This window comes from Penicillium concentricum (assembly GCF_028827145.1).
Source record: "Penicillium concentricum strain IBT 3081 chromosome Unknown utg000003l_segment0_segment0, whole genome shotgun sequence".
Taxonomy (NCBI): domain Eukaryota; kingdom Fungi; phylum Ascomycota; class Eurotiomycetes; order Eurotiales; family Aspergillaceae; genus Penicillium; species Penicillium concentricum.
In genome coordinates, this window is record NW_026622756.1 from 1,811,334 (window position 1) to 1,824,439 (window position 13,106).

Here is a 13,106-nt window from a genome sequence, read left to right on the forward strand (position 1 = left end):
AAAAATTCAAGCGGTGAAAGTGTGGCGATCAGACTTCAGCTGAGGGAGTGGGGTACAGCTGGACCACTCGCCACTCTTTAACACGAAGGAGCATCCATAGGAATACAATAGTTGGATATGGAAATCTGGCGCGAAGTATGAAGGACGGAGAAAAAATGTGGCGATAGCGGATCCATTTTTTTTAATGACTGAAACGAACCAGGCTTTGGAAGGAAAGAGGGAGAGAAGACAGAATGAGGTGGAGTGCCCTAAGTTCCCAGGGCTGTAGCACTGGATCCGGAAAGCCCATAATGAGCCAAGGTAACCTGCATTAGCGCTGCGCTGACAGGGCGGGTTCCTTGTCCAAGAGCCACAACCACGTTGTACGGGGGGGGCCATTTAGCGTACGCCCGTCACCGCCAATCCCTGTGAAGTTTTCGGCCCAATTCCTCTAGAATATGGAGAGAATGTGGGTTTGAGATATATGAATAATGGCAGAGAGTCATGAGGACGGAAGAAAAAAAAATAGTCCACACTCGCAACCATGGATTGAATAATATATCGAGTAAATTGTAATAATACGAGTACTATTGCCAGGATTAATCAATCAAGTTTCGGGGTACTTGTCCCACGGGCCGCTCCGGCCTTCCCGCCGATCTATGCATGTGTGCCATCTGACAAAAATACCTCGGTTGTTACAGTACAGTATTTTGTCTCGAGAGCACATATGTCTTCTAGTCCATCCTAGAATTTATTCTAGTTCTCTTAGATCCTTTCATTGTATGATATGATTATAGGAAAACCATATTAAAATAGGTACATGTATGTGGTGATCGGTTCAAGTTTCCGTTTTCATAAATACTACATAGTATGCACTATCCGTAATACGGAGTAAAATGGAGTACCAATATAAAACAATTCAGGCCACGTTTTTCGAACCCAATCGACTGCATTGCCGTCCGCGTCTTTCCGTTCCCCACTCTCTGGCGTGGCCTGTTCAGCTTTGTCCCCTCTAGCGTACTCTCCGGAGACACTCCATGATCCACCCGATCCAAAGACGCTGGCCACTCGATACTGTTTGTCCTGGGGACGCGCTAGTTGTCCTCAAAACTAGTCCTTTCGACAGGGACTGAGCGTTGGTTGTTGAAACTGAAAGCCCAACGCTAGGGGACCCATTCCGACCGGGCCTTTTTGCAGGCTGCGACGTTCCCTAAAGTTTTTATTTACATATAATATTTTGTACATTTTTCTCTCTCGTTTCAACTTTTCATTTAGTGTAATTTTTTTTAAAAGAAATTTAATCTCTTTTAGTCTTTTTTAGTTTTTTTTAGTTTTTGTTCCAATTTCTATTAGCCATACAACCCCCCTTTACCCACACGGGAGCGCGTCTATCAGCAAGGATGGAGACGGGTCGGGCACTAATAGGCGCAGCCCGCATGTCAGTACAGTCACGGGAACACAATATAGACCAATATAGTAATGGGAACGAAATAACAGGGCTAAGGTCTGTGCTGGGGATCTGACGTGGCGAGGGTTTTATTTTCCCCTGCACTGAGCCGGAACGAGGCAGTGCTTTCAGAGTCGGTGTACAACGAACTCGAACGTGCAGGTCGTGTGATGAGAGATGCCTGATGACTACCTGATCCTGGGAAAAGCATATGCGAGATCGGCAGGTCATTATTAGCCGAGCCTTTGGACTTTGTTTGCTCTTTTGTTCTTTTTCTCTTTGGTTGGAGTGAGTTTCTTACTTTTTAGCTCCTATATTATATGTGATTCGCGTAGTGGTCGCATCTGATTAGTGTTTTCCCACTTTGCCTATACCTCGCCAGTCACACAGGTGAAACCAAGACCAGGACTGCCATGCTGCATGCTAGACCTCCTCAACTCTATTCGGGCGCCATTCGGGAGACAAGCGAGTCAATCTCACCTTGCTTTTTCTGGATGCTTGCCAAGTGGTTTCTCGGGATCGTGCGTGGAGCTAGTGACTTTGACATATTTACTCCGTAATTAATGTGCGGCTTAACCGATCTTTTTTTGCTTTTTCATGTACCTTTTGCTTATTTGGGCTTGCTTTTGACTTTTCACATTTGAAACTGCCTAGTTGCTATTTGGTTAGATTGGATTGTGTGTTGTGATCTGCATACAAATGCACCTAGGGTATCGGTATCACCAACCTAACTCGACTGCGGGTGCCTCATAAAATTGACCGGCTCTCTCAAGGTTTTAAAGGTCGATCCCCGCACGCCCAGGCGTCTACCTTGATCCCTGTCTTTAGGTTGATTGGCTGTCCCCAAGTCAACAAACATCATTCCTGTCGATGCAGCGCGGATGAACAAACAAGACAAATTGTAACATGTGATTACTTCTACCCTAGTTAACATTTTAACGTCAAGTGTATACCTGTGTATGTTGTCAGCCATTGGGCGATCGAATGTAGATCTGACATGTTTCGAGAATTCAAACTTCGATCCGGAAAGTATATCTAGATTAGTTAGCGTTTTCACGGAGATGGAGTATAGACCTCCGTGATCCGCAAACCCATAGCCCTAAAGATCCCCCAGGGACTCAAGGAACTCAAAAGTAACATTTTATATCTTGCAATACTTTAGTATATTCTATTCTCTCTATGTTTCTCCTTGTATCTAATGACTTACTCAAGTTTACCACTTTTGAGCTTTGTGTCGCAAGTGATTACAAGACCATATGTATCACCTTACTCTCCGAGAGTCCAAATCGGTATATCCCCATATTGGGTTCTCGAATATTACATGAGAATCTCCTTGTAACGTGCAAACAACACCATGCCCCGGGGACTTCGGGGCCCAGTTCCCGATACTAGTGGGAATGATAATCCTGGTTTCGATACGTGAAGATCCATGACCATATACACCGAGCACAGCCCAGGATATAGCTGCCCAACTATCCGCATCGCAGAGAGCATAGTATGGAGTGGATACATCAAGACATGGACCGACACCCGTGGACTCCCAGAATGAACGGCACCGAGAAGCAAAACTCCGCAATACCGAATACATTCAGGCTGCACTATGAAGAAACCAAACAATACCACCCAGTCAAATAAATGGAGTCCATTCCAGAGAAGGAAGGTGCTCATCCCAGAGCCCAAAATCTGGGACGGCGGAGTAGAACTACCCGGCCTCAATCCACATTGCCTGCAGGCCCAAGGTTAGCCTAGCGGACATGCCCGACAACGGGCCGAACGCGGGCGCTTGCGGTGGCGATATCATGCGCGTCAACTGAGTAGATATAAACTGAAAGGTTCTGTGTTGATTCTATGTACATTCTTTGGTTGGGAAGTGGTAGATTGCAAAAAGGCTAAATTGCATATTGCATGAGAGGGGTTTGAAGCCAGTGCTGGCACGGGATAGGAGGATTGCATCGAAGTGTCTAGAACTGTATATGTGTCATGTTGAGGGGAAAATGCAGTAGTAATGTCTCAAATTGGAGGGTTTCCCGCGTAATGTGCAGTGTGCAGCAGTGCGGCAGTGCTAGAGGTGATATGACTGCAGAGCAAATGTTTGGTACGTTATTCGGCCCCGCGCCAGTGCTAGGCCTGCAGTAGCAATCCAGGAAACGCGGCGGGGACTGACGAAAGAAGCCATGTGCAGGAGGCGTCAAGGTGGGGGAATGCCGGTTTCAAGTTCGAGAGTTGTAAGAGACAAAAGACCCGAGCTAAGGGCAGTTGAATGAGAAAAATAAAATGGGAGAAATATTAGACAGGTAACAAATACAACCAATTTCATACCATAACATTCAAATGGTTGAACTCTTCTCTCATGCCTAGGAAGTAAAAGGTCCAAAGGGGAAAACAGAACTGATCTCTCTCTCTCTCTCTCTTTCCCCCCTCGGCGCGGGTAGCTGTCCCCAATCACTGATCGGGCATCACTACACTGTTGAGATACGTCACCTGTTTAAGAAAGAAGCGGTCAGCGGTCAGCACAAAATATATGTACAATATAAAGGTTATTGTCCCACATCCCTTCGTGGGAAAAAAAAAAAAAAAACCAGTGACAGTGCTGATTTAGCGGTGGGTACGGAGTAAAAGGGACGGCTAACACCGCCAAAGTGGCTAGCTCAGAAGGGAAAAGAGACTAGTCAAGAGGGGCCAAACCGGCGGGAAATGGAAAGGAAAACTTACGAAGGGCTCCATGACCCCAACTAAAGCCGCAATCTTCTCTTGAGCATCATCTCCAGTGAGTTCATCATCTGTAATGGGCTTTCCAATAGTGAAACTGCGTAGTCGAAGCAATTTGATGTTCTCGTTGTCTGCCTCGTAACCCTAGATGTGTCAGCCCGTAAAAGAAATCCCGATACGTGGAGCCTGGCGCGAATGTGAACCATGGAACCAAACTCGACGGCGTGAGAACATATCCCCTTCTAGCAAGTGCGATTTCCCCATTGAGAGTCTGCCAAATTGAATCTTTCTTGGGTTCCATGGTTGTGGTTCGGGAGCAAAAATTGGTCCCAAAACACGGGTTGACCTTCCCCGTAAACCCCCCTGTCTTCCACATCACTTTTGATTTGAAGTTGGGATAGAAACACTTGGTTTCTTTTGATCCGTTATTTGCCAGGTTTCTTTCATCTTTGAGGATGGTTGCACCTAGGCCGGAGGCATCTCTTGGAGAGATCCAGATCTGAGGCCCATTGCGGTCAAGCCCTTATCCCCTTGATGATGGGAGTGAATTTCGTTTCCCCAAGACCAGCCCCGGTCGGATGATAGATGCAACCTCGAAAACCTCGTGCCCCAGTCTTCAAGACCTTCGCGTCGCCCATAAATAATAAACAAACAGCTGACAATGCAACCGAACCACAAGATGACGACGGGAAGGAGTAAAGTCGGTCTCAGGGAAAACCATATACTTCACAATGGGATCAGGAGGAATAAACAACAGAAAGCTTACCTTTGGCTTCGTCTTGAGAGCAGACTCTCTGTTGTGATGTGTAAAAGCGTCCACAACCGCATCGTCATTGTCGGACGCTCCCTTCAGAAACTCGCGACGCATCTCCGGCGCCCGGAGTACGCCCTTTAAGCCAGCCGAGTTCTCGTCGATGTCCTCTCGCAGCAGTGCAAGTGGCTCCGACTCGGGGTTCCACAGCCCACAGCCTACACACGGCGTGTTAGCCGCAATCGATAATCATAAAGGGAAAGGCAGGATGGCGATGGCGACAGTGGAAACCAGGGGGACAACCTACCCACAAAACAAGAGCCTGGCTGAAAGTGGACATAGTATGCTGCGTATGGGCCCTTCTTACCAGTCCGAGACCTACATCGTGTTCATGTTCAGTGATCTGTCTCTCTAAAAACCACGGCATCGAGCATTAACACTCACCAGGCAGCAGAGAAATGCGTCTATACATTGAGTCAGCACAAGCACTGCTAACCAGCCCACAGTACCACACGCACACCCGCCACAAAAATATGCGACAGGCATAGCGACAGGGACCCGGGGGGGGAATATAGCCTACCTTGTACGGAAGTGGATTCTTGCTGAAGCGAACATCCCTGTGGATGCGGAATACCTGGGGCAAGATTGTGAGCGTCGGGTACAAATAAAAGACAGGAGTATTCGCAAGCCTACCAGGTCCTTGATAGGAAGTTCGGGGACGGTAGCGTCTACTTCTGCAATCTTCGGTGTGAGGGACTCAACGAATGTCTCGAAGTCCTTCTTTGCCGCTCGGTAATCTGGATCATGGGCTGCGCAAATCAGCCAGCAACTCAATGACCAGAATATATGTGCGTTTCTCACCCTTCAGCCATTGGCGGTCATTATTACCAGCTATATCGATCAAAAACAGCCTGGTATTGGGGTGCAGCGTCTCATCCTGGTACGGGGTCTTCCCCGCGTCTCGCGCCTTGGGCTTTGCGATGATAACTTCTTGTCCAGGCTCCAGGCCCACTCTGACACCCTCGCGCCAGAGCTCCTTACCCTTCATAGGGTCGCTTCCGCTGCTGGCGCTCTGTCGTTGCTTCCCCCTAGCGGTGGGTTTCGTCTTCGCGTCCTCGTCGGAGTCGGAGAGTTCTTCCGGCTCCACTTCGTCGGCGGGGGATTCCTCTGCTTCCTCGTACACAGAGCCAGAGGAATCCCCCGCAGAGGCATCGGACTCCGAGTCGGGATCATCGGAGTCTTCCGCCTCGAAGTACTTGCTCTTGCTGGTCGTGGACTTTGCCTGGCGGAGGGTCAGGTCGACGTTTGACTTGACCCGTTTGACCTCCGGTTCGGCGGCGGACAGCCTAGCTGAAGCGCGTCGCTTTGGCGCCACAGGCGCTTCAGGCGACACAGGATCAGGCCAAGAGGACGGTGGTGGCATACTTAGATGAAAAGAATGGATATGATCAAATTTGAGAGACTTTTCCCCCCTTCTTCTATGTTTTGAGGCTAAAAATATCCGAATTTGTCAAATTGGAAAGCAATAAAAATGAAGCAAAATACTGTAGATGACAAAAGTGGTAAATGGAATAAAAAAGGGCCCGCATGCCTTAAAAACCTGTAAATAACGGCTCCGCTTTTAGTACCAGCGCCCTTACGTTTTTTTCGTTTTCCCCCCCTCAGATGTATCATGTCTACCTTGGACATATTGAAACCAATATAAATTCCAAAGTTGGATCAGTCTTGTCCAATCACATTTGCGGTATATACTCCGATCTCGATCTGTGATGAGACTTAATATGCGATATCGGTCGTTTCGAGGCTACTAGCTGTGCTCAACATAATGTCTTTGCAGGGGTCACAGGTCGTACACTTCACCGAGAGCCCCCGAACACACTTGTATGTCGTCCCATATTGTCTCATGCTAGAGACCCTGATATATATCTCGCACCTCGTTCCAAATAGTAACCTCATGACTGTGGGTATTCAAACTTGTAGGACGGGCACCTTTGCATGGTATACATCGATGGTAAGCCGCTCGAGGTAGATGGAGACCATGTATCTCATCTCGTACGCTTCTATGTGGGCATCTAGGTGTATCTCGTCGTCTCCTTGAAGGAGGCTGTTATATCTTGCAACAGGAAGTGTTAGCCGTGTCTCGACATCAATAATAATCCAATATAATCTCCCCAACACCTCAGCTGGTACTAGTATAGGCCCTCGACTGAGTGGCAGTCATACTCTCTCATAGCTATTCCCATTTGTTTGGGCCGTGTCTCTGTCTCTTCAACCGTATTGTAGCCAGCGCTTGTTTGGTCCCTATTAAGGGTCGACGGTTTGCTGTCGTGGTAATAAGAGATCTGCTGGTAGCAGTCGACGTCTGCCCTCCCATAGCTTGGTCACAAATATATGTTTTGAGATTCGGCAGCAAGTGATCGTGGGTGTGTCATCGGGACCAACCGCGATGAGCGCTCAGATGCTTGTCTGATAGATCCATAGTTCCTAGATCAAGATCAAGAGACAGAAAGTAAGCCAGGGGGATATATCTCGGAAGAAAGACACTGATATGCTGGAAGAAGATGGTGAGTAGGAAGTCAGACCTGGTCAAGCACTGCGGACTTCGGCAATTGCCCGGACACAAACAGGTGATGCTGAAAGAGTATCCTGATTGTCATACATCAGTGTCCTACTATATGCATGTTGTCGGATAGCTACCTAGTCTACAAACAAGCAAAAACAACGCCCGAAGAAAGTCTACTGAAAGCAAAAGAAATAAAAGCAAAGGGGTTTAATCTAACTCAAACAAAACTGGCTAGTGCCCTCACTATCGAGTGACATTAAAGCCAGGGGAAATTGAAACTAATCTGAATTCAACCACAGAGAGTCCCCCAAACCGGCCAAGCACACCTCAATGGGCAGCACGCCGCGAATGGTTCGTTATCTCTAGGAGGAACTCGTAAATGGCGCAAGCGCCAGGGAGACAAGGGTTTTCTGAATTAGCCTGGGTGGATGTCTCCATACATCCACCCAGGGGGCACCGGGGGAGAACAAAAACCAGAAAGCAAAACCCAAGGAAGACAAACCACGTTACCGTGTTTATTGATCAGTATCTCGACACGAGAACTACTGATCTGGGGTGTCTACCAAGCCTGCTTACTTCTGGGCGGCCTTGCCGCGGCGAGCAGCGCGCAAATCATCAAATGCCTGACGATCAACGGTCGAAAGGCGGGCGGCATCAGAGCGGGACCGATGGCTGCTGGGGGCAACCGAAGGGCCGGGAGCGAAGGGGTCAGAAGACGACCGGACGTTATGTGCGGTCAAGTGAGGAGCGCGGTAGATAGGGCGGACAGGAGCCTGGTTCTCAGACGAGGCAGCGGCAGGTGCCTGCTGGGCTCGGGGCATGCGCCAGTCGCGGGCGGCCTCGGAGACTTCGCGATGGTGGGGAGGGCGGTAGGGACGAACCGATGGGGGAGCACGGCGTGTGGGGGTATCCGGCAGATATTGGTCAGCATCAAGACGCTGAGAGATACCACGGGTGTGACCAGGGGCGTTCCAGTTGTTACCATCGTCGACGCTGCCAGGCATGTTGCGGGCGGTCGAAAAGGAGGAGCCTTGCTGAGAGGCGGCGCTGGGATTCATAGAGCGAGAGCGAGATGCGGAGATTGTACGCTCGCTGTCAACCGAGGTGGTGCTGTGGGTTGGCGAAGAGTCAGGAGGGGCAGTGCCAATGGTAGAGATACTGGAGTTTCGCTTATGCAGATGCTGGAATCCAGTAATGATGAATTTTCGAAGAACACTTGCTTCGTAGTTGGCTGCGTCTTTGTAAATGGTGTTGCGGGCAGCTTCGTCGTCCCACTCGAACCAGAATCGTCCGAAGATTCGCTCGATCTCAGGATGAGTGTGCTTGTTGATTAGACCATCATTCTCGGTGCGCAGAACAACACCATGAGACATGAGGTATGCATAGAACTATAGCGATTGGAGAATGAATTAGCGATGTTGCAAAAGAAAACAATGTATCGGTCAAATTTATTACCTGAATAGCGGTGGGAGGATGTCCATGGACATAGGTCATGGTGTCGAATGGGAAGTAAAGGCACCAGTCATGATCCAGGGTTGCAATTCCTCTCATATCCTGCGACCACCAGGCAAAACAGTACTTCATGCGAGGGTTGAAGGCAGGACAGCAAATTCCTGCATACACCAACTCGTTGAGAAGGCGGACGTCCAGACCAACTGTGTTTGTTTTCTGCATGCGTTCGACCAGGGTCTTGATCATAGTACCAAGGGTCTTGAAAAGGGCATTTCGGTGGTGCACGGTGTAAAGATGAGTCGCCTGCCACGGGAACTATACGATAGGACAAAGAATGTAAGCACGACATGGAATGGCAAACAGAAATGTAAGGACGATGATAGACTTACCTTCCAGATAGTGGAAATGAACGATTCGTAGCATCGCTGTGGAACTTTGCTGGCAAATACGCTCTGCAATGTGTTAGAACATCAGTGACATGAAAGTGAAGAATATAAAAGAGAAGTTGGACGTACACGGTGGGGTTGCTCAGAGAGACGAGTGAGGCAGAACAATTCCTCGTCGGTGAGGAAGCCATTGAAACCAGTCGACCAACTATCTTTGTTGGGAACCTGGATAGGCTTTCCAGTCTCCCATGAAATGCACTTCGCCTGGGGGAAAAGAGCCTGGAGCAGCTTGGCCGGGCTGCTCATCTCAATGTCAACATGGCGGCTGCCGATACGTGGGGCACTGCCAGCATCATATGCGTTACCAGTGATCCGATCAAAGGTATCTTGCGCATCTTTCTTGGTCGAGAATTCCACGAAAATGTCCATGGTCTTACCGGTGGACCGTTCCATAATGATATGGATCGGACAACCTTCAGAGGACGGAAGAAGATAGGCATTTTTGCCAAGGAACGAGGACACCTCGTGGCGAGACACAGTGTACGGAATCTGAGCATCAGAATTGTTAGTAACGGAATATCGAAAGCAGCTGTCAACAGGAAGAATATGGGCAAAAGCAAACTCACATTCGAAATCATCAGAACACCATCACGGGGAGGAACGTTCATGTCAGTGATGCCCCCGAATGGAATCAAGGATTGCTGCAGGAGCTCCTCAATTGGGCAGCTTTCATAACGTTCGAAATCCACATAGTTGGTGGTCCCTGCGAGCCCGAAGGGGTACGCCATCTCGGTATTGAGAGGTGGAAAAAGGTTGGGTTCGAAGGTGTCTGGTGAAGTGAGGATGTTACAGTGTGGTCCAGCCAGTCTTGATGGTGATGGTACAGGTGGTCAAGCGATCAGGAGAAAGGGAGGTAAGAAGATACTTACTTGGATATAGATAGTACTGAGGATCAACGTCCACAGCGTTGTAGTAGACTTGAGGTGCAACCTCAAGATAAGACTGCCAGTAGTGAGGCTGATAGGTGACTGCAGGATGGGCTGCAGTCAGGTAGCTGAATGGATTGGGGTAGAACACAGGTGTTAAGTCAGGAGGTTGTGGAGGATGGATAGTGGAAGTGGAAGATGAATCGTGATGATGGGAAGAGACAAATGTGGATGGGGTTGAAGAAACTGGAGGTGCAGATGGGGTTGATGAAACTGGAGGTGCAGATGGGGTTGAAGAAACTGGAGGTGGTGATGGGATTGAAGAAATTGGTGCAGATGGGACAAGAAATTTATCCGCAGTCTGGGAGCTCAAAGCAGAACCAGAGGACGATTTCCTCAGATGAGGGCAACTGGCAATTTGAGAAGGTGAATGATGTCGACTGTCAAAAACTGAAGGAATAGTCGCAGTCGCAGTCGCAGTCGTAGTATTTGGCTCTGAGTGCGCCTCTGAGTGTGTCTCATCATCACTGAGACTCAACATGTCAAAATTAGCCGTTATTACACTCATCGTAATGGGCCAGTCGTAAAGATCAGGCATACGCCACAATGGTTCACCCATCCATGTTAGGGCTAGGACTGATATCAGATGAGAGGTATTGTGCGTGGAAACAAGAAATATTTTCGAGGGAGAGTGCGTGGGGATAAATGGGATCTATCTATACGCGTGGAATTAAGCCGACACGCGCGCGAGTCCGCCGTGGTCGGAAGGCACTTGACGGTCGTACTCTCACTCTAAATCCAGACCCCCTCTATAAAATCGTCACTTTTGAACCTCACTTTGCTCAATAAATTTGTATGATATACTATTTTTTTATTTTTTTTAATTGAAGTTAGTGGTCTAAAGTACTATATATGTCGTTTTCTCCAGAATCTCCCATTGTGGTGATTTTTAAAAATTCATCGAATCTCAACTCTGGGAATGGTCTCGGTACTGTGTCGCAGTCACCCCAGGTACGTTTTATCCCGACGCACTTCTGCCCGCGATCCTTTTCATTACCACGCATTCCAACGTTTGCGATACAATTTCCACGCATTTTTGATATTTGTTGCCACGTCGCCCAACTTGCACCAAACATTCCTTTGCCACGCACTCATACACACGAAAATTTCTTATCTCCACGCCCCATTCCCATATTTTATTTATTATTCACGCACTTGTCCCAATTCGACATTAGCCTTTTACATCGTACAAAAAGCAAGTCCCTGCTTCTATTTGGACAATACTCTCATCCAATTGATCGACACTGTAGATTTAAATATGCATAGTACAATTTTATCAGTTAAAATGCATCCTATTACCTAGGTAATGGTGGCCCCGCTGGACGGCCGAAGCATGCCCAGTGCTGCGGGGCGCCGTACTGCTCCAGGTTCCCCTTTGGCTTGTTAGATAACGCTGAGCCGTGAGCTCTTGGAGATATGTATTGTGTTACTCTTGTCAATACGCCCTTGCTCTCTGGTGCAGATTCTTCTTTTTTCATTGATTACTATATAGCGCTATCGAGGTAGTCTCCGTCTTAATGAGGAACCAGGCCATACGACAACAACAGGCTAGCATCACCGGTGAGGTACTTTGCCAGTGGATATGGTCTACTATGTTATTAAAGAACTAATCGAACCTGGACGGAAAACATCGATCGACGGACATCGGTATAAGGTTCTCTCTTAATCAATGCAAGCCTATGCTATCTGTACAGGAGTAGAAAGTGGGAAACACAGGGCCATTCATTATTCGGAATCAACAAGAAAACGCTGAGCAATTTAATCGAACTGAATGATCGTCAGCAATTGAGTCTATGGTAGACAGCTCAATAAATACATACCGGTGTCAGGAAAGACTCGGCAACAAATCGAGCACGGGCATTCAACTAGTGGGCTGTTAGTAACTTGCGACGTAAACGATGCATCCGCACACATACGAAGAGCTTCATTTCCGAAATCTCCTTGTCCACCTCTTCCATGAACTCAATCACGAAATCAATTAGCTTGTGGGTAAGCATTTTTTCCGTGTGGAAGTTAGTAATGAGGAAACTGATGTCATATCCCTCCACTGGCTTCCGGCGCAAAATGAAGAACGATTCTGCTCGCTGGGTGAGGAACCGAGTGAATTTGTGGACAAGAATGTGCTCGATCTCATCTGCCTGCTTGATTCTGATACTTATGCGTACAGAGTTGTAGCTTGGCTCGATTTTCACCTTCTCATTTTCATTCCTGCTTATGTGAAGCCTGGAAACCCATCAATACAATTGTCCATGCGACTTTGGAGGGAAATGATGGTCAGACGTACGGGTTCAGTAGGATCTCGGGCGAAGAATTTGCCTCAATCTCTGGGCAGTTGCTGGTAGAACCGAGTATTAGGATCTTTCGAAGTTTATCATTTGCATCATGGGCGACTTACTGCCGTTCGGATGTCTGAGAAGCGAAGTTGGAGATCGTAAGAGCCGCAGTCAGAGAGGACCGAACACTGGTAAAGGAAGTGTTAGGAAGCTTGCCGCTGAAAACTTGTGGTAAGGCCAAGACTCACGCCTGAAGGTAGGGCCGGAGAGATTGACTCTGATAATCAATTAGTATAGAACGAGCTGGCTGATTGGAGCTGTACCCACCATGATGAGGGGGTGTTTGTCCAGGCCACGAGGATGCAATCGTCACGGATGATAATACGGTCAGGAGTGGGTTGAAGAGAAATTGAGATAAGCTCGTTGTGAGGACCCTTCGACCTAAAGCAGTGAACGAGAATGGCAGTTCTCTGGATAACAGGTTGTCCTAGGCAGAAGAGGAGTTGACGTCGGGGTGGGCGGTGATGATAGTGGTTGGGCGGTGAGAGACCCCCCACGCT

At 48.3% G+C, this 13,106-nt stretch overlaps 3 protein-coding genes across 3 annotated transcripts; all 3 read right to left on the bottom strand.

Annotated features, from left to right (window-relative positions):
- Window positions 1-3,868: 3,868 nt before the first annotated feature.
- Window positions 3,869-6,309, bottom strand: N7517_008521 (DUF2461 domain-containing protein; the record flags this gene model as incomplete). The annotated part of the gene is made up of 8 exons (XM_056726251.1): window positions 3,869-3,907; window positions 4,139-4,279; window positions 4,902-5,104; window positions 5,194-5,264; window positions 5,331-5,350; window positions 5,467-5,520; window positions 5,580-5,695; window positions 5,748-6,309. The coding sequence occupies 8 exons, from the start codon at window positions 6,307-6,309 to the stop codon at window positions 3,869-3,871; spliced, it is 1,206 nt and encodes a 401-aa protein (XP_056577102.1).
- A 1,712-nt stretch (window positions 6,310-8,021) lies between these two features.
- N7517_008522 (uncharacterized protein) lies at window positions 8,022-10,781 on the bottom strand (the record flags this gene model as incomplete). The annotated part of the gene is made up of 6 exons (XM_056726252.1): window positions 8,022-8,837; window positions 8,905-9,216; window positions 9,291-9,353; window positions 9,417-9,836; window positions 9,914-10,116; window positions 10,217-10,781. The coding sequence occupies 6 exons, from the start codon at window positions 10,779-10,781 to the stop codon at window positions 8,022-8,024; spliced, it is 2,379 nt and encodes a 792-aa protein (XP_056577103.1).
- Window positions 10,782-12,031: 1,250 nt separating this feature from the next.
- Window positions 12,032-12,876, bottom strand: N7517_008523 (actin-related protein 2/3 complex subunit 4 family protein; the record flags this gene model as incomplete). The annotated part of the gene is made up of 7 exons (XM_056726253.1): window positions 12,032-12,040; window positions 12,094-12,138; window positions 12,190-12,496; window positions 12,558-12,608; window positions 12,669-12,734; window positions 12,795-12,823; window positions 12,874-12,876. The coding sequence occupies 7 exons, from the start codon at window positions 12,874-12,876 to the stop codon at window positions 12,032-12,034; spliced, it is 510 nt and encodes a 169-aa protein (XP_056577104.1).
- Window positions 12,877-13,106: the final 230 nt, after the last annotated feature.